Source organism: Diaporthe amygdali (genome assembly GCF_026229845.1).
Source record: "Diaporthe amygdali strain CAA958 chromosome Unknown NODE_1_length_4327563_cov_65_473760, whole genome shotgun sequence".
NCBI classification, from domain to species: domain Eukaryota; kingdom Fungi; phylum Ascomycota; class Sordariomycetes; order Diaporthales; family Diaporthaceae; genus Diaporthe; species Diaporthe amygdali.
The window spans coordinates 579,292-599,451 of NW_026517021.1; the positions used below are offsets into that span (position 1 = coordinate 579,292).

The 20,160-nt window shown below is 53.8% G+C and overlaps 6 protein-coding genes across 6 annotated transcripts; 3 read left to right on the forward strand and 3 right to left on the reverse strand.

Annotated features, from left to right (window-relative positions):
- Positions 1-427: 427 nt before the first annotated feature.
- Positions 428-2,457, reverse strand: J7T55_005731 (uncharacterized protein; the record flags this gene model as incomplete). Its single annotated transcript, XM_053136537.1, has 3 exons — positions 428-1,858; positions 1,924-2,236; positions 2,318-2,457. The coding sequence occupies 3 exons, from the start codon at positions 2,455-2,457 to the stop codon at positions 428-430; spliced, it is 1,884 nt and encodes a 627-aa protein (XP_053000502.1).
- Positions 2,458-3,610: 1,153 nt separating this feature from the next.
- On the forward strand, positions 3,611-6,543 carry J7T55_005732 (uncharacterized protein; the record flags this gene model as incomplete). Its single annotated transcript, XM_053136549.1, has 7 exons — positions 3,611-3,957; positions 4,130-4,772; positions 4,888-5,128; positions 5,193-5,492; positions 5,554-5,709; positions 5,912-6,232; positions 6,308-6,543. 7 exons carry the CDS (start codon positions 3,611-3,613, stop codon positions 6,541-6,543), a joined length of 2,244 nt encoding a protein of 747 aa, XP_053000503.1.
- Positions 6,544-7,000: 457 nt separating this feature from the next.
- J7T55_005733 (oxalate decarboxylase oxdc) lies at positions 7,001-8,549 on the reverse strand (the record flags this gene model as incomplete). Its single annotated transcript, XM_053136559.1, has 3 exons — positions 7,001-7,692; positions 7,753-8,092; positions 8,178-8,549. 3 exons carry the CDS (start codon positions 8,547-8,549, stop codon positions 7,001-7,003), a joined length of 1,404 nt encoding a protein of 467 aa, XP_053000504.1.
- A 2,005-nt stretch (positions 8,550-10,554) lies between these two features.
- On the forward strand, positions 10,555-11,491 carry J7T55_005734 (uncharacterized protein; the record flags this gene model as incomplete). Its single annotated transcript, XM_053136570.1, has 2 exons — positions 10,555-10,837; positions 10,902-11,491. 2 exons carry the CDS (start codon positions 10,555-10,557, stop codon positions 11,489-11,491), a joined length of 873 nt encoding a protein of 290 aa, XP_053000505.1.
- A 693-nt stretch (positions 11,492-12,184) lies between these two features.
- On the reverse strand, positions 12,185-13,118 carry J7T55_005735 (ldo-keto reductase; the record flags this gene model as incomplete). Its single annotated transcript, XM_053136581.1, has 2 exons — positions 12,185-12,520; positions 12,594-13,118. The coding sequence occupies 2 exons, from the start codon at positions 13,116-13,118 to the stop codon at positions 12,185-12,187; spliced, it is 861 nt and encodes a 286-aa protein (XP_053000506.1).
- A 161-nt stretch (positions 13,119-13,279) lies between these two features.
- Positions 13,280-20,022, forward strand: J7T55_005736 (uncharacterized protein; the record flags this gene model as incomplete). Its single annotated transcript, XM_053136592.1, has 13 exons — positions 13,280-13,291; positions 13,575-13,621; positions 13,718-13,755; positions 13,961-14,416; positions 14,521-14,701; positions 14,829-17,607; positions 18,199-18,279; positions 18,410-18,531; positions 18,631-18,834; positions 19,200-19,227; positions 19,291-19,401; positions 19,464-19,699; positions 19,821-20,022. The coding sequence occupies 13 exons, from the start codon at positions 13,280-13,282 to the stop codon at positions 20,020-20,022; spliced, it is 4,497 nt and encodes a 1,498-aa protein (XP_053000507.1).
- Between the last annotated feature and the right edge of the window lie 138 nt (positions 20,023-20,160).

The window sequence follows — 20,160 nt, forward strand, 5'->3', positions numbered from 1 at the left end:
CTCTGTGTAGCACGGCCTTATTATTTAAGGCCAGTGATGCTTGATCTCAATACAGCCACCACAATCTGTACTGAAGCTCTTCCTCGTCAATCTCACTTTGTCCATGATTCTCGGAAAGGGAGCTAAGATTGAAACAATGATTTCTGTTGGACTTTTCAGCCGACAACACCTCACCCTCGTTGTTCGCGTTCGACGAGCTCAATACTTTATGATTCCATCGCACGTGAGTTCTGAATAGGCTTGTTGGCGACATGGCTGTGTTACCAACAATTAATGCGAACCGGCGGAGGTGGGTCGTTGTCTACCTGAGCATTTTCAAGCCGAATTGTAGTTATCTTTCTTCGCTGATTCATCTGCTGGGATGCGCCATATAATGATGGATCGACATCTTGTTTCAATATCGCAAACCTACTCATCTAGCTTCTAGCTAATACAGAAGGAAGCGTCGTGACTTTCGAGAAACCCCACCAGCCCCCACTGACGACGAGAGATTGCACATAACAATCTGATCACTATCTAGCTCCTCGAAAAGGGAACTCGACCGGCCGGCGGTTGTGAAGAGGACTTTAAAGATACAGTCTGTCACCGCCCCAGGATGCGCGAGCTCCTTCAGAGCCCTCCCAAAAGCTCGTACCTTTTCCTGGAGGGCATCTTCGGAATCGTTTCCCAGCAAATTTACCCCATCGATGACGAACAACAGTTGAGGGAGCCGAATCCACCTCACCAGGTCGGAGAAGAGGCGAAGGGCTTCGTCCCAGGAATCCATGCTCCCGTCGAGGTGCTGGAATCTTGCCTTCGTGAGCTGCGCCGACGCCGGAATGTCGTCTCCTAGGAGCTCGACGATCTGACGGATCAGAGAATACAACAGAGCTGTCAGCTGCCACGGCTCATCCGGCAGAGGCGAGCAGAAAAATGAGATCACCGGGACGCCGTGAGTTCGCGCCAGGTTGGCGTATTTAGCCGCGGAAAAGCGCAGTAGATTCCGGCCAGAGGGCTGGAATTGGGCCATTGCATAGAGGATCTGCGATTCTAATGTTGTCGTGAAAGCGCTTAACCTGGAGACAAAAGCTGTCTCTGCATAGTATTGTTGCGGCACATCGGGAAAAGGGTAGACCTGCTCGCTGCTGTAGTGGTCTTCTAAGTGGGCCGACCAGAGCTTTATATCCTCCTCTTGCTGTGACGTTGAGTTGAGGCTCTGATCCGTCAAAATTTGGTTCTGGGCATCGTCGATTAAGCTCGTTATGGAGGCAGTCGAGTGTTGGTCGCCGGTGTCAAGCTCGATGGAAGCTTGCCGCTCGAGGATGTTTCCCATAGCCTCACCTGATACTGCCTGTCTCATAACTTCCTTGAAGCCGTCCATCATGTTGGATAATGCCTCTTTGAGCTCATCATTTGACTTTTGGAAATTTTCGAGGAAGAGCTTCTCGAAGAAGCGCTCGCTGGTTGCGCTTTGAAGCCTTCTTTGCGCCTCTTCATTTTGAATAAGAGATATCAGGTAGTTCAAGGCCCAATTTGTCTTGTCAATTTTCAAATTCGATATTCGAACATCGATAGACATGTGCAGTTGAATTTGCTGAGATAGTAAGGCAGAGGTGCTCTTCACTTGTTCCAGATCGTCCGCGAAGGTCTGCTCCAGGTTCTCATTCAAGCTCCACAATAATCTCTTCCTGCTCTTGCTTGTAAACCAGGTCATGAACTTTCTGAGGTAGCTGAAAACTCCCGTGTAAAGACGCATGGAAAGCTGTTGAAGCTGTGGTGTGTTGTAGACTTGATTTCCTTGCACCAAAGCCACGGCGTCGTTGATTGCGATCACACCCTTAACGAAAGACTCTGAGATCTTAGTATAATTTGCCGAGGCCTAAGATGGGTGGTGAATACATTCATTAGATTTCAGAGATGACTACGCATGGCAATTCAGCTTACTTTGATGATCAAGGTGACCGCACCGGCGATCACAGACACGTACTCAGACTCCTTGGGAAGCAGGTCTAATGCCGCCCGGTGGTTGTGCAGACCATTGCACATCTTTCTGAACCACTTCTTTGCTTGTGAAGTCTTACTGCCTTGAGATTGGGATTCCCAATGTTCCTGCACCGTCGAAACTGCTGTGTCGACATCTGACCATGACGCAGGGATGGCTGTTGTCCTGAGCTCCTCTGGAACAAGTGACTGGAAGGCTCGCATGCCTTTGATCAACTCGTTTCTTGTCTCTTCGAAGACTTTCTCATCCCCTGGCCTTCAAGACAAGAGAACAGGAGATCAGCAATGAGTTTTGCATTCCCAAGTCTGTTTTTCCTGCCAAGGGGAACACCCTTACCCAGTTTTGGAAAAGTACGCTTCGAGGCGCCGCATTTCCATTTCTTTTCCACCTGTACTGACTTTTGTCTGCTTTACGAAGTCCATTCTAAGTTGTGTGAACTCCTCGCTGTCAGTGTCGAGGTTTTCTCTGTTTTCCATTTCCCATGAGAACCTCTTCACCAGTTCACCAGGCGTTGGATTGCAGTAAATATTTGCCATATCATTGAAAGACTTGGTAATCTTGATAAAGGAGTCGGTAAGGTGATTTAAGAAGATCGCTGGTCCGTGATATGATGGATTTCCAGATGAACACGGGGGGTTGTCTCCTTTTGGGCGAGTGGGCTCTCAAGCCAATAACGAGCCTTACAGCGGATCTTCCTGCACCCCCTGGGACGCTTGTATCATTACAGCGTGTAATAATACACTCATAGAGCAATGGGGCAGGGGTTGAATGTGGGTGATAGAGATTGGAGGGGTTTAATGTTGATAGAGAAAATGGGCGAGAGGATCAGGACGAAGATTGTATTACGCCTAAGAACGTTACACCAATGCCAATAGAGAGCTGCTAGAGCTGAAGAGGGGTTCGCGACCGAATTGTAGTGCCCGAATTGTAGTGCCGCAAACTGTTGTGGAACGTAGCATTCATTCCACACGCGGAGTTCGAACTTTTCGGCGCTCTTTTATACAGAGTTAATTGGCCGAGTATGGAGGCTAGCCTGACCATCTTTCCTTCGCAAATAAGCCACTCGTCAGTAAGTGCAGAGAATCCAGCCTCACAATGCAAAATCGCGGCCAATTAGAAGGTGATCGTGAGTGGTGTAACCACAACTTCCCGAATCTTTCAACGCTAAGTGGTACATATCCCTTTTATGTGCCACCCTCAATATCTGACTCCGCCCTGATCAATATTTCGGGGTGGCTGTATCAGTCAGCGGCCATTATGCGCCAAGCTGCGTCTCCGAGCGCGAAGTTCAGCTGCCTCTCGGGCTTTTGGAACTGAGATCCAAACAAGGTCCCCTCTTCTTCTCTCACACCGGTGAGAGCCTTGTGATTCCCGAATCCAAATTCTGAATTGCAGGTAATCGAGTTGTCCCTGATATCTACCCTTCAGTGCTTCCTTCAATACATCAAGTTGAATCTTTGTAAGGGGGCAGTTACGTGGCGTGCACACGAGCACGCGCATCCTCGAGCCCATCGACTCTATAGACTATCCCCAGTACATTCATAAGGTGAGCCATCTCTACACACAAAATTTGTCTTGGGAAAGAAGACTTAAGTTGAAAGTACTGACAGCTGGTATAGAATCAACACTATGTCAACGGGGTCTTCGGACACAAAGCTTCCCGGCATGCCTGAGCATCCTGCTTCGAAAACTGATGCCCCGGGCCGGATCAAGTACAGGATTGAGTATATCAGTTCTGTGACTCCAGGAGGTGCCTCTATGGAAGACCTAGATGAAGCTACTGTCACTCTTGAAGAATCGACCGTCATGGAGTATGTTGAAGTACGCCATACGAAAGAAGCATTGAATTCCGACTCTGGAACGCACAGGACCCCGCGGAAATATCACGAGCATTTAAAAGGGGCTTCTTACATCACCATACTCTCCCCTGCCGTCAACGAAGCCCTGAGATGTGTTGTGGATTATTACCCTAACGTGTATGACTTTTCGATATCTACATTACATCTCCGAGTTTGGACTGCAAGACACCGTCATTCAGGCTTCGAACCCGAAGTCTGGGCCGTGTTCCCCGAAGCATGCTCAACATTCCGAGGCTCAATCCTAATGTCTCTACATACTTCATTCCGGCTAACGTGCAAACTTGAACAGGAGTCTATCCGGGAATACTATCAGAGTACACGAGCCATACTGCATATTTGTCTTCTACGAGAAAGAGCTCACAGACTATCGCAACCGCTTGGCAGTCCATCAGTCTGATGATAGATTGATAAATTGTCAGAATCGGTATGCTTATAAACACATTGGTATTGTCCAGGACTTCGTGAATGAACGTGTTCAGAAGGATGTCAGCTTGGAGAGAGAACGCCATTTACGAGGCTACGCCACTTTCGACATGCTTTGGTTGCTCTACAAACCCGGAACAGACATCTACGTGGACATTGACGACGTCGGCGAACATGAGCCTTGGGTACTCGAAGCTGTCAATTTCCAATTGATAAACGGTGTAGCCGATAATTACGACTTTCGATGCTGGAATCTGAGCGGCATCCCTGAATGGGTAGGACCTCGCTATTGCCAACAATCAATACGCAGATATGCCGGAGAGAAGGAGATTGTCTCATTGGTGGCCTTCCCATGCGAATGTTTGTCATATTCTAAAGAAATTGGCGCCGGTGATGCAGAGGACATCCGGAAGCATTTTGTGGACCGTGGTAGAAAGTGGTACAATATTCAGCGCAGCAAAAAATGCTATCAATTCGATGGCATCACATCGACATTTCCAAGGTCCACGGTGAGTTCTCACTTTCAGGGCGTTCGACAAACAGTAAGGATTAAACTAAGAATGCCGACGAAACCAGTACAATAGCCTCGTTATGGTTGACAATGACACTTTGGAATATGAGCAGGAATGCGATCGTGCCACAAAATCCAGCTTGGTGTTAGCAGAGACGGCCGCTCACCCCTCCGCACCTTTCAAGATCTGTCCTTGCAGTCTCTGTGAGGAGCAAATCTATCGAAATGCGGTCGAGCCCAAGTTCTCTGGATATTCCTGCTGGGACTCTCATATTGTCGAAGAGCTGACAGAACATCAGTATTTCATATGCTCCAGGACAGTGCAAGCCTTTGTTTTCAAGACCAGGACCTGGGGTAGGCAACAGATACAAGCCTTGGAGAAAGGGAACCAATACTAAGCTGCAGACTTAATTTATAGATTTCCTTCACGTATCTGGATTCCAAGAGCCTTCATTCGACACCGCTTTATTCGAAAAGCTCGTAATGAATGAAGCAACCAAGAAGATGATCAAGGACCTCACAGAGATGTACATAAGAGACACTGCGAAGCCAGGATCTCGTGACGAAACATCGTACATCAAACTCACATCAGTGCATAAAGCGGTCAAGCCAAAGCAGGAAGCCAAGACATGGTCTGCCGACTTTATCCAAGGAAAAGGGGAGGGTCTCACGATACTCCTCCATGGGAAGCCTGGAGTCGGGAAAACTTATACGGCAGGTGAGGGGGAAATTCCTGAACGGCTTGAAATCAGAAAAGTAACACTGATAAACTACGACAGAATGCATCGCAGACTACACCAAGCGCCCTCTGTTGTCTTTGACATGCTCTGACATCGGTGTGGAGCCCACTCAAGTTGAGCGCGCCCTCATCAATTGGTTCGAAATGGCCCAAGCATGGGGAGCCATCATCCTCATCGATGAGGCTGATATCTACAGTAAGCAGCTTCCGGATAGAAATTCAAATTCTCCTGGGAGAAGCATCCGCCATATGTGTGGTCTGTCTCACTGCTTGAATCAGAGCCCTTGGTTAGACCGCACTTTCCGAGACAGGCACGAGGCATATGGTGGTCTACTTCGACTTCTTTCCCAATGGAACTTCCTCTTTGATGTTTTGATGGCTAAATATAAATTCTGCAGTGGAAGAGAGGCAGCCTCAAGATCTTGTGCGCAATCACTTGGTGGCCGGGTTCCTGCGGGCTTTAGAGTACTTCAAGGGGATCATTTTCTTAACCACGAACCGTGTCGGAACCTTCGACGAGGCTTTCATCTCTCGCATCCACGTACCCATATACTACGGCGAGTTCACGTTTGAGCAGCGCATCAAGGTCTGGGAAACGTTCTTCGAGAAGCTGGAGTTGGATAGGGAGAGTACAATGCGCATCATCCCGTCCGCAAAGGACTACGTTCAGTCCACAGAGCTCCAGAACTTGAAGTGGAACGGAAGAGAAATCAGGAACGGTAAGAGAAAGTCTCTGAATCGTCTTTGGTTTATCACTATTATTCTGTGCTTACTCATTGACTGTTCGTCATTAGCATTCCAAGTGGCGGTTGCCCTTGCCGAAGCCCAGGGACAGAAAGATGAGAAAGGACGCATCGTTATCAAGAAAGAACATATCAAGGCGACCGTGGACATGTCGAAGGAGTTCAGTGACTACCTGAAGCGTGTCCACAACTATGATATGAGCAAGAAGGCGGCGCTGATGGGCGTCAGATTTGATGCATACAACTCGGGAGCAGCTGGTAGCAGTAATACGTCGTTCAAAAAGTAGAACTGTAGGTATCAATGGATCATAATCTGTCTGAGGACCTTAAAGTGAGTTTCTTTTATAAGATGAACCCAACATCTCTGTTGCAGGTAATAATAGTACCTAGGTAGGCTCAGAGCAACTCCAGACTCGAACTATGCGGATGCTGCTTGAAGTCAAGTATAGGAGTCGGGAGCTAGTACAGAATTCCAAATGGCTAAATAAGTGGCTCACAATGAGCAGGAAAATGGAACGTAGACGCCTTGCTTTTCCATGTCATCTCTTCACAGGTGTGTTGTGCAAGCCACAGGCGGACAACCAAGAGTCCTAGACGTAACTAGTTTTCATATTACAATTTGGAGTGTACAGCTTTTACATTCGTACCAACACGCAGACATATGCCTGAACTACATCCAAGTCCGTGACCATACAAATGAAACATATGCCAAAGAATCTGCCAAGCCTTTATTTCACAAATAGCCTACAGCTCCTTCTCCTCATCAGCCTCGGAGCTCTCGTCGTCCGAGTACTTGGTGATGGGGTCCTTGGCGGCGCTCTTGATCTTGGCGAGGAACTTCTCGGCGTTCTCGGGGTCGTCCTTGAACAGGTGGTCAGCGACCATGCGCTGCGGGGTCTCGCCGAGCCACTGGAAGAGGGAGAAGTCGCGGAACTCGTCGGCGCGGAAGACCTCGAGCATCTCGACGGGCTCGTCGCCAATGTTCTCGACAAAGTGGCCCATGTTGCGGGGCACGATGCCGACGTCGCCGGGGACGTAGTCGAAGGTGCGGGCGGTGCCCTCGGCGGCGAAGATGGTGATGCGCGCCTTGCCGCGGATGAAGAAGTTCCACTCGTCGGCGTTGGGGTGCCAGTGCATCTCGCGCAGGGCACCCGGCTGGATGATGGCGTGGGCGGCAGCCACGGTGGTGGAGATGGGGAAGTTCTTGGAGTCAGTGATGCGCACCTCACCACCTGAGGTGACGATGGGCTCCTGGGCCAGCATCTTGTGGGCGAAGTTGTACTTTGACTTCTTGATGTTCTTGCCCGTGGGCCGCTCGTCGTCGATGGAGCCCGGGTTGGAGCCCTGGAAGATGTACTTCTCGCCCGCGGGAAGGTGCGCGAAGACCTCAGGGGCGAGGTGGAAGTTCTCGGCAACGACGGACTTGGGAGTGTGGGCTGAGGGGCTCAAGTCAGCGGATCAGCGAACATAGAAGGCGGACAAAAAGAAGAACTCACCAAGCCAGTCAGTCAGGATGAAGGTGCTCTCCTCAGAGAAGCGACCATCGTCGAAGACAAGGAGGAATTCTGTGCCGTTGGGGCTCAGGCCCTGCAAGCTGTGAGGCACGCCGCTGGGGAAGTACCACAGATCGCCCTTCTCCAGATCCTCGATGAAGTTGCCGCCCTCGTAGTCGAGCGCGGTAACACGCACGGAGCCGTCGAGTACGTAGGCCCACTCTGCCTCCTTGTGCCAATGCAGCTCACGGATGACGCCCTCGCCCAGGCGCATGTTGACGGAAGCCAGCTCGCTGGAAGTGGGCAACTCGCGGACGGTGGTCTGGCGGGTCCATCCTCCTTCCTGATGGGCGGGGAGAGAAATGTTAGCTGGGGGTGTTCTTGTGGAGAAACGAACGGGGGTGTTGTAGCAGAAACACTTGACGTACCTCGATCCTCACGTGGGAGTCTGCAAAGCTCCAGCGCATGTTGGCCATGTTGCCATGGTCGGTGCTGGGCGGCCTGACCAGGTCAGGGCTCTGACGAGAACGCTCTGGGTTCCATGGCCCGAGGACGGACGCACCCAGGCCATTGCGCCATGGCAGCGGGTCGAGGTCGTCCTTGACAGGGTCAACTGCCCTATCATAAGGGTCGCGGAAGTCTGGGGTATATGGATTTTGCTTGGAGGTCTTCTTGCTGGTCAGGTACTTCTCGGGCAGCTCGAGGCCAGCCTGGAGACGTTGCTGGGGAGAGTCGCGATGAGGGGCAGCATGCGACAGTGTGGCGAGGGAGGCCGTCACGAGCAGCTGTGGGAGGAGCATCGTGATGGTGGTGGTCTTGAACTTGATCGCCTGCGAGTCAATGGGTGTATGTGTGTGTAGGTGTATATACCTCGGCTTAGAGGTATGCTGTGGATAATAAGAAAGACTAATGTGGAGGAGAAGAGGAGGGGTGAGGTAGAGGTAGTGTCACGGAAAAAGAAAAGAAAAGGCAGGCGACATGCCAAAACAAATACTCCAAAAAAAACGGCTGAGACCTGACAGGCAAGGTACTATGGCACGGTAGCTATGGGAGGTCGGCATAGACGCCCAGGATGTAATAGCGTCACCATTCCGTACAGGCTACTGCGACGGACTGGGGACTAGGGACTGGAGAGACTTGGAGACTGGAGACAGGGCAGGCTGTGTGTGGTTGCTTGCACGTAAGATGGCATGTTGGATGCGAACCATCTATGCATGTACCTTGCAGGGAGAGCTCCATCCGGCTATGGTTGCTATGTTGCTATGACAGGGACTGGCCCACAGTTCAAGCTCCCAAGCAGCATTTTGTTTCCCCCCTCGCCCGTTTCGATATTCTCCTTGGCTTTGCTAATACACCCTGCTTGCCCAGCTTGCAACGTCCAGCACAGACTGCATTGCACTGCCTGCCTGCCTCCACTTGCAAAGCAAACAAGCAAGCAAGCAAGCAAGCAAGCGGGACAGACGGGAGAGACGGCTAAGCTTTCGCTTATGCTCAGGCACAGCTTCTTCTGAGACAAGGCGTTGAGCTGTCTACTGTACAGTATGCACATGCTTTGTACCACCAACCCCCACCTCCCACCACCAGCCAGGTCTTTTATCTCCTCTCTCCTCCCTGTACAGTCTCGTGCCCCCTTGACCTGCCCAACAGAGCATCGATATTCTGATCCGGCGGTTCACGTCGTTGGCCTGGCCACAGTGACCATGCAAGGACCACGACGACGACGACCGTGGCGTGCAACCTCGAGTTGCCGAGACAAGACCGAGCATCAGCGAAGATGTCCGGTTGGAGGGAAGCTCTGCCCTCCCAGTCCAGCTCGATTGCCGAAGTCCTGAAACAGGCCTAGCTCGTCCGAAGGGCCTGGCAGCTCCTGGTCCAGCTGGCGTACTATTTCAAGACCGCCAGGGGCCGGCGCCAGAACCGAAGAGGATGCTCGGTGAGGCGGGGTGCGGGGATGGGGGGCAAACGCCCTCAGATCGCATCAGTGTGAGAGATATACAGACTGTTTCTGCTGTTGTGGTACTGGCCAAAACACCCAGCACCCAGCACCCAGCACCCCAACGCACCTGAGCATCCACACATGCACGCCCATGCATCGCCAAGACGTGACTGTCGGCCAAGACACGATTGTCGGTCCCAAGAACCGGCAGACGGGGAAGGCTGGTCTGTTTTGTCGTGTCATCGAGGCCAACCCGCCGGGGGCTCAGCCACCGCGACTCCAATGACCCAGCGCGGACGAGTGCCGGGTGCCGTGTGCCCACATGGGCTTGCTGGATCAGCTGAAATGAAGCTCAAGATTGAAGCAACGTCTCGGTCGTCCACTCAGCCATCGCGAACCATTGTTGAAGTAGCAGCACTATGCTCAGCCAAGTGCTTGGGTTCTGCGAGTGCCCGCCAAATCTCAGCGAATCTCGCCGTCCAGATCTGATCTGATAAGCCTGGGCCGCGCTATATTAGCATCACTGTTGTTTTGGAAGAGCTCCATCCATGCCCTGGCCTGCCCTAGCCTGCCCTGGCCCCGGTTGCTTGCTTGCTCTGGCTGTTTCCGGGGAAGCTGGCACAAGGCCCCCGCAGTGACGCCAGACCATCTCTCTCGGCGCACACTTCCACCTCGGAGCAGCCCCAGCGAGTCAGCGCCCTCTCGTACTAATACAGTAGGTCTGACCGTCCGGAGACCGAGCAACGACGTCCGTCCACACGCCGTGCTTTGCCCGAGAACCTCAGTCCTACATGTGAAACAGCTGAACATCTCATTTTTGTTCATCATCAGGTGCTTGAAGCATTCCCCAGAGCCACACAGCCGACAAGATGAGCACCGCCAATGGATACGGCACTGCTGGGCCAGGCGCCAACCAGAACCTCGCCCGCCGTGTCGTGCACAATGCATCCGACGAGGAGCAACCGCTGCTGAACGGAGCCCATGCACCGCGGCGGAGCTCAAAGTCGCTCACCTCGCGACTGCGCAAGGCTGCCAGCGCAGAGGTCAAGCGCGACTGGGCCGACGTGGTGCTCATCTTCTGCTACATCATCACCGGCATGCTGGACAGCTCAGCCATCTCGGACTGGGGTTCTTTCGTCTCGATGCAGACAGGTAAAGAGAACAGACCCCACCTTCATGCATGGAACATTTGACACTCACTGACAACAACCCACAGGAAACACCGTCTACATCGGCCTCGGCCTGGCAGCGCCAAGCGAGAGCACCAGGTGGATCAAGTCGGGCACGTCGCTGGGCTTCTTCTGCATCGGGTCCTTCTTCTTCAGCCGCTTCCACCGGCACTTCTCGCCCAAGAAGCGCGCGACGCTGATCGCCTCCTTCACGCTGCAGGCGATCCTGTGCATCGCGGCGGCGTCCATCGTGACCTTTGGCCCCGCGCAGGGCGCCAACGGGAACAAGGAGGCCATCACGTGGGACGTGCTGGTGCCCATCGCGCTCGTCGCCTTCCAGGCCTGCGGCCAGGCCGTCACCAGCCGCGCCCTCAAGTACAACGCCCTCACCAGCGTCGTGCTCACCAGCATCTACTGCGACCTCTTCAGCGACGCCGAGCTCTTCCGCGCCGACAACCCCGAGCGCAACCGCAGGGTCGGCGCGCCCTCCATGCTGCTCGTCGGCGCCATCCTCGGCGGCCTGTTTGCGCACTCGCGGTTCGGCATCGCGGGCGCCATGTGGACTGCTAGTGTCATGAAGGTGCTCGTCGTGATCGTGTGGCTGATCTGGCCCGGTGAGGAGACCGAGGAGGACTGACGTGTTGGCGTTCTTGGCTGTCTCGGGAGAGACAGAGGGGCGGGGGCATGGAGATCGACTTGGGGGTTCTCGGGCCGTGGCGCAATGGCTGTGATGGAATGATTGGTAAAGGGATGTTTGGGAATGATACCAAGAGGGAATAACCTGGATAGATATGTCTCTTTGATTCATTGCTATCATTGGTGTTGCCGTACTCAATGCACACCAACCCCTTGCAACTGTCCCGTGGGTCTTCTGAACATCACCACGTTTCCATCCGCAGTTAAAGGCCCCTCCATTTACACGCCCACGAAGCAACCAAAATAGGCGCATTCTTCCGTACTTTGAGATTTCTTGACCAAGAACAAGCATGGGGCGTCATTCCAAATATAGCAACAGCATTTGGCTGTGGTTGTGCTCGACACTCCTGCACGCAGCCCCGGCTCGCCACAGACCTCGAAGAGCGAGGCTCCCTTCACAGCCCCTTCTACCGACCTCACTGCTGCGTGTAATTTGCTGCTTACATGTAGCAGACATAATCTCCCCGAGACTATACATAAATGATGTCCTCAGCAATATCGCCCCTTGAGAGTCTTTGAGCAAGCCTACAGTAGGTCATCCCTTTCCCCCATGTGCGTAGCACCCTGAACTCCAAACCGCCTTGCCTCGGAGAATGGCTCTGAGGTTGCAACATCAACAATGCTCTCAGCATCATCAATCATTATTAACAGTCTGCACAAGCCCGCCTGCAGCTCCTTGGTCCAGCCCGTCGAGCAGCACCTCCTCGTCCACACTCAGGTCGAAGCCGAACACATCAGCGTTCAGGCGGATGCGATCTGGGTTGTCACTCTTGGGTAGCGACACCCAGCCCTTCTGCAGGCCCCACCGGATAAGCACCTGGTTGGGCGTGACGCCGTGGTCTCGCGCGATGCCCGCAAGGGTCGGGTCATCGGCCTTCTGGTTCCTGACGATGGGGCAGTAGGCCTGCACGATGATGCCGTTGTCGTTGCAGTACTGCACGATCTCGCGCTGCTGGTGCCAGGGATGTAGCTGTTGCAGAGGGGGAACTTGTGTCAGCTCTCGACATATGAGGAGCAAAATCAGGGCGGGCCAGCCAACATACCTCGATCTGATTCACATGCGGCGGCCAGACCTCACCGATGCCCCTAAGCCCCTCGATCTGACCTTTGCCAAAGTTGCTCGTGCCGATGGCCCTCGCCCTGCCCTCGCGGTGCAGCCTCTCCAGCGCCAGCCACAGCTCCTTCCTCTTGGCCTCGCCCACGTTGGGCGAGTGGATCAGGAAGCAGTCGACGTATCCCCCCTTGCCGCCGATCTTCTCGACGCTCTCGAGGCATGAGGCGTAGTTGGCGTCAACGCTGTCTCCCGGAGTCAGGACCTTTGTAGTGACAAAGACGTCCTCGCGCCTCAGGCCAGACTGCTGGATGGCCTGGCCGACCTCTGCCTCGTTCTGGTAGTACTGAGCCGTGTCGATGTGGCGGTAGCCTGCCTTCAGGGCGGCGAGGCAGGACCGCAGGGTTAGCTCTGGCGGGGAGAGGTAGGTCCCGAAGCCGAGCTGGGGCATACGCTGGTTTGTGGGGGAGTTTGGGATGGGGAGGGCGTCGGTGATGGTTCTATTGGTTGGGGCCATTTTGTTTTTTTGGGTGGGAGTGCTCAGTCACTCCTTAGTGACTGTCTACTAATTCGGATGAGGGCAGGGGTGAGCGGGTGAGGCGGTAGTGAGGTGTGTGCGGTGGGAGGGTGACAGGTGACAGGCGACTTGCGACTTGCGAGAGGTTGCAGCCGTGATGAATGAACGAGTGGGTGAGTGAGGGAGTAGGTATCTAGACAGAGTCTATACCAAGGGAGGGATGAGATGCATCCTTGTGGATGATCATGATCTACACCACCATCTACAGTACAGAATCTACGAAAAGAAAGGGTACCTGCCTTGGGTTGGGGTTCGAGAAGGCAGGAAGGAAGGGCAGGGCAGTAGCTGCAGTTTCAATTACCATGTACCACAATATGCGAATCATTGACTGGTGCATTGCCGATTAAAGCTCCTTCCTTGCTGCGCTTGCAGGACTGATTGCTTTCCTTCCCCCAGAAGCGGCTTGATGACCTCATCGACTGCCCTGACTTCTGGCTCGGCCCGTCGATGGGGGCAACAAAAGCAAAAGATGACAATTACTGCTAGCCCATAGGCCCCATAATAAGCCCATACAAACCAGCAAATTGCTACGCACGCAGGCAACTTGCTGCTGTGATCGTCTTTGCCACCGCCGTACGTGCGTATCAACTGCGTCTCTGGTCTCACCTCACTAAATTAGCCCCGACACCGTCTCAGGGTTTCGAGGGTCTAGATTCCCATCGACGTCAGGCTTCACAATGCACAATCCAGAATCGAGACCAGGGACAGGGACAGCTGCTGCAGTTGGCCTGCACTGGTCTGGGTGAGACTCTCCTCTCCTCACGCTGAACCACAAATCACAGACTCTGCACACACTGCTTTTGCCTTGATATGTACCAGGCTCATCGTCGAGAGAGGTCTGGTACGCTTGGCAGTGTCAGCAGATGGCATACGGAGGACATACATGGCATTCGACTCAACCGCCCGTGATCCGGACCCCCACAACACCACGACGCCCGCGCCCACAACCTCCGACCCCGCCAAACGGAGCAGCCTTCAAATGCTCAAGAGGGTGCGGTTCCACGTCCATGACTGGAGCCAAGACTCATCTCAGGCAGGCAATATGGCCCAAGCAGAGACACACCTCAACTACTTTACATGCACCCTCGGCGAGGCGGCTACATGGAACGCAGAACACCCTCATCCCTTCCACACAGTCAACCACCTCATAGATGAGCAGGCAAAGGATCAAGGACAAAGACCGGCCGTCAATTTCCCAGGCGGATGCGCTGCTGAAGATGGCCGGGAGATGAAGTCAGGTGGGTAGCATGTATACCCTACTATCCATTCACTCCCTCACAGGTCAACAGCTTGTGAGGAATCCTTCATCCTCAAAGCTGCCTTGCTTACCATTTGACCATAGATTTCACTTATCGAGAACTCAAGACATATTCCATCGCTACTGCAGCCCGTCTGCGTCGGAGGCTACAGATTTCAAATCGAAATGGCTCAGGCACCGCCGGCCTGCTCTGCTCCAGCACCCCTGAGTTCATCCTGACCTGGCTGGGTCTCATGCGGTTGGGCATATCCGTCATGCTCCTGGCGTACGTGACATGTTTCCCACCCATACCACAGCACGGATCCTGACCATTGCAGTCCCCAGCTAGAACGAACCGCTATTACACACTTGTGCTCAACATGTAACGTCTCTGTTATCTTCGCCGATGCTAGGAATTACGACAAGGCTAAGACCCTGAAGGATGGCAGCATGGCCATCAACATCAGCAACGTCCTGTACAATCTCAAGGCTGACCAGCATCCGACTGACGTCCCTTCACCTGTCAAATCGGGTGATATAGCATACCTCTTCCATACTTCAGGCACCTCTTCCGGTCTTCCGAAGCCTATACCGCAGTCTCATTATGCCGCAGTCGGTGTCCTTCCTCGTCTTCCCGGTGGCAGCAGCGCCGCCACATTTTCGACGACCCCTTTGTACCACGGTGGTATCGCTGACTGTTTCCGCGCATGGGCGAGCGGAGCCACTATTCACCTCTTTCCGGGCACCCAGCCCATCACAGCCACTAATGTCCAACGGGCTGTCAATCGCGCTGACAGCTATCTCGCCAACGCATGCCCAGTCAAGTACTTCACCAGCGTTCCATACATCCTTCAGATGCTTGGCGGCGACCCAGCCGATCCTGAAGGTGACTCCGGACTTCAGCTGCTGCAAGACATGGACATGGTCGGTGTAGGTGGAGCTGCTCTGCCACCGTCTGTTGGCGACCACCTCGCTGCCAAAAACGTGAAGCTGGTCTCCCGCTTCGGAAGTGCAGAGTGTGGCTTTCTGCTTTCCTCGCACCGGGACTACAGCGCTGATCGCGAATGGTCCTTTCTCCGTGCCGATCCGCTCCTGCAGCCGGACTTTTACGCTTTTGAACCTCAAGCTACAGAAGATGGCGAACCGTCACTTTTCGAGTTTGTCGTGAAGCCCAAATGGCCTCATCGTGGCAAGACTAATCGCCCCGATGGCTCCTTTGCCACTTCGGATTTGTTCGAACGGCATCCAACGATTCCAAACGCTTGGCGGTATCACAGCCGGGCAGACGCGCAAATTACGCTTTTGAATGGCAAGAAATTCGATCCGGCCCCAGTGGAGGGCGAGCTTCTCGCGTCAGAAGTGGGAAAGAGGCTATTGAGCGATGTCATGATTTTTGGAACTGGCCGAGAAGCTCCTGGAATCTTACTATTTCCTAAGTCGGGGACTAATCACGCCAGTGACGATCAGATCATCGAGAAGGTGTGGCCGACTGTCGAACAGATGAACGAGGAAACTCAGAGCCATGCAAGACTGGCTAGAAGCAGCATGATTGTCGTCAAGAGGGATCGTGGCGAGACGCCGCAGCTTCCCAAGAGCAGCAAGGGCACAATTTTGAGAGGACAGGCCGAGCAGATGTTTGCACAGGACATCGAGGAGTCAGGCAACCATTATCCAGAGTTGAACGGCAAGAGGAAAAAGATACCCGACAGTAAAGTCATGGATGAATTGAGCCACCTCTTTGACCATGTTTTGGGCAGACACATTGACCCCAAGGCCGACCTTTTCGCACAAGGCGTGGATTCTCTCGCATGCTCGCAGCTTAGGAAGTCCATCTCTAAGGCATTCTTCATCGACTCCGAGGTAACTTTACCGCTCAACGTTATATATGACCAAGGCTCGATAGAACGCATATCGAAGTACGTCCTCCGATGCCGAATTTCCGGCGCCGCAATCCCAGATGGCCTGAATGAGGAGGACCCGGACGAGCAGCTCATGTTGGACCTGGTGGAAAAGTACCGACGTGAGATACAATCACCAGCCGGCTCATTTGACCTACACAAGGATCGCGTGGTTGTTCTCACTGGCGCAACTGGGGCTCTGGGAGCGCATATTCTGGAGCTGTTGCTCCACGATTCGAATGTGTCGCGAGTCTATTGCCTCGTACGAGCTGCAAGCCCTGTGCAAGCAAGCGAGAGGGTATCAAAATCACTGGAATCGCGCGACTTAGCAATGCCCTCCAGCGAGGTCGGTAAGGACTCCAAGCTGGTCTGCCTCCCATGTAGCCTCCAAAGCGACAAGCTCGGCCTCTCAGGCTCCGAATGGGAAAGGCTGGCCGGCGAGGCAACGCTGATCATCCACTCGGCGTGGTCTGTAAACTTTAGCCTCAAGCTCAGGTCATTCTACGACCAACTCACGGGTCTAGCCAACCTCCTGCAGTTGCGCAATGCCACACGCAGCTCCGCGGCCCGGCTCGTCTTCATCTCATCTACGGCCTCCGTGACATCCGCCGCCAAGGGCGATCGCCCCATCAGCGAGACGCTCAGCTCCGACCCGGACGATGCCTCGCCTCTGGGATACTCGCGGTCGAAGTGGGTGGCAGAGAATATTCTCGCCTCAGCCCGAGTGAGCGGCCGATTCGCGACGCCAGATTCGATAAGCACCTCGGGTCTCCCCTCGCCCGGGATTGCAGAGGAGAAGACCCCGATCATCATCGTCCGGGTTGGCCAGCTCTGCGGCAACTCCAGGACCGGCGCCTGGAACGCCACAGAGGCCTACCCGATCATGCTCTCATCCGCACGCATATCTGGCTGCCTGCCTGACTTACCTGGCGAGGCCCTCAGCTGGCTGCCCGTCGATATCGCAGCTCGTTCGGTGCTGGAGATCTCTGCATCACCGTCGGGCCCGCCGGAACCCCCTCGGACGTCCGCCCAGCGCTTCTCGCAGTCGCGTTCGCAGCATTTGCACAAGACGCCTGTGTACCACGTCGTCAACCCGCACCAGGAACCCGAATGGAGGGACCTGCTGGGGTGGATTTGCGCCGCCGGTGGTGACCAGGAGGGCGGCGCGGAGGTGAGTATCGTTCCGGCACCGGAGTGGATCGCCCGGCTCGAGCAGGCGCTGGAGACGCAGAATCACCCGGCACGGGCATTGCTACATCTGTGGAAGGGGGCGTACAGCGGCAGACGTGGCAGTGTAGGTGTGGGAGAGGGGTCAGCGGTGCGTTTTGACACGCGCAGGACGGAGAGGGTCTCCGAGACCATGAGAGGGGTGCGGCCTTTGGGGCGGGAAGATGTCCTACGGATGTGGCGTTGGATAAAGGGAAATGTTTAGTTCAGTATTTGCATGGATGCACACATTTCAAGATGTAAATAACATATCCAGATTTGATCTGATCTCTGAGGTCTTGATGTGTTCGGGTATGGGAACTGCGGCTATCATAAAGCGGCGGCTTGTTTACTCAAGCTCCGGCTTCCCCATGTCGCATCTCTGGTGTCCAAATGAAGTTTTGACACCACCAGCTGACCTTGACAACTCCGATCGGTGCCCTTTGGGTCCACTTCCTCCAGCCAACATACCAGACGGCTACAAGGGCCTTTGAACTGTGTTTCATCCGGTTGGCTGCTTTGTACGCGTGCTGCGCCGCACGTTGGCAGCCTGCGTGCTGCGCTAACATTGAATGCCGGCTGGGCGATCTGAACGGCATCTCTGATTTCTCGACTTGTCTCTTAAACTCACTCACCCACGACACCACTACGAGACTCGCTCGTCAACGCCATCTCATAGGGGTCTGGACAAGTCAATCTGCCCGAAATGGCTGCTTATCTACCACAGAACGATGGCTATCTTAGCTATTTCCTGCTTTACGTGAGTCCGCCTAGCCTTTGAACCCCTGCGAACAGAGGGTTGGCGAGCTCCCTCCTTCACCCGTACCACACCCGCAAAGAAGGACCATTTGTTCGCGTTGGATAGAAGAAGAAGCTCACGGCAACCACAGACAAGCGCATCCGCCATGATCCACAGCCTATTTTGCTACCTCAAGCCGCCCACCACCTCGCTCCGCGCCTTCAGCGGGCCCCAGGCCACACTCCAGCGCAGCGGCCTGCTCGCCCGCGTCTAGTACGTATAGCCCTTCTCTCGCTACGCATCCGCATTTTATTAGAATCTATTATGATGAATCGTTTTCGGGTTCCGTAGCATTTCACTGACGCATACCAGCGGCACCAAGAATATCTACACGGGGCTCATCCGCGCCTACGCCGCGTACCACATCACCAATGGCCCCGTGTACGACCTGGCCATGTGCACGTTTGCCGGCGTGCTGTTCCTGTATGTGACGGAGCTGGGCGTGTATGGCACGGTCAGGCTGCGGGAGGCGTCGTTCCCGTTTATTACGGCTGGGGGCGGGCTTTTGTGGATGGGGTTGCAGAGGGGTGCGTATTTGGGCTGATGGCTGGGATAAGGGGTCATTTGAGACGGAGTGTCTGAGTGTTTGGTAGACAGAATGCGCTGAGGGGTCTAAATGGTAGAGAGAGAGATGAGATGGTGTTCGACTTAATTCCGTGACTTAAGTGCATTTGATGTCGTTGGGGGCTCAGTCATAACGGCGACGTGGTTATATTTGGATGGGAGGTACTTGTGAATCACAGACTATTCTTTATTCACTTTCACCCGTATCTATTGACATGTGTGTGGCTTCACTGCTTAGGCTGCAAATTCAATCCTCCATCAATCTTGCAGTAACACAATATAAATTTGGACCATCGCTGCTAGATCTCTCTTGTCAGAAATATCAACACAGCCCTCAGTCTCTGGGTAGAAATCTTTGACCATCCAAGCCTCAGCTTCTATTCTTTTGACTGACTACCCGATATGAAGCCTGTGGCATACCTCCTCATTGTGCTGTTTGCCCTCCTGGGCATGGCCTCAGCTAAAGACAACGCCATGGTGTTCTACAATGCCAACTGGGACTGCCAGAGCAAGGCGGACGTAAGTTACAATCAGTCGCCAGTTCCAGAAGTCCTTCGTGTTAATCCTGGATATTCCCATAGCATATCGGCTGCGGCAATCTCGCCCCAGAGGCCTGCTGCTCCTCCCACCATCCATTCTGCGGGATCGCCCTCCTGGCAAACATGAACACGGACGCCCGTACCATCTACTTCACTGTGGGAAGCAAATGCGAGATCAATGACGACCTCCACAACTACAACCGTTGCATCGCGCACGGCGTTTGCTGCATACCATTCCCTGAAGGGTTTCACGATGACAGCAGCTGCTCAGCGTATTGGTAAGTCAAACTAATGTCATCGACAAACGCTGCCAAGACATGATTCGCACATCCCTACCTCTCCTAGTTGAATTCGGCATCGTTTCTAGGGAAAAATAAATGCTAACGTTATCAACCACAGGCACGATGGTACCCCCAGGCCTCCTGCGGATGCCAATAATTCGACACAGAGAGCGTGTCAGGATCCTAACTTCCTGGCATATGACGATGATGGCACACAGCGGAAGATATTCATACCTGATGGAAGTTTCGGAGACGTGATGGAGTTATATTCTCAGAAGGACTTCGATGCTCTTAGACGCTTTAGGGACTGGGATGGCTGATGAGGGGCGGGACAGGTGTCATCGAGGCGAAGCGTCTTTACAGGATGCAGAAGGGCACAAATATATACTTAGACACCTGATCTCATCGGATGAGAGCCTGCGAGGCAATTGAGTGCCATCATGAACCGCATTTCATAT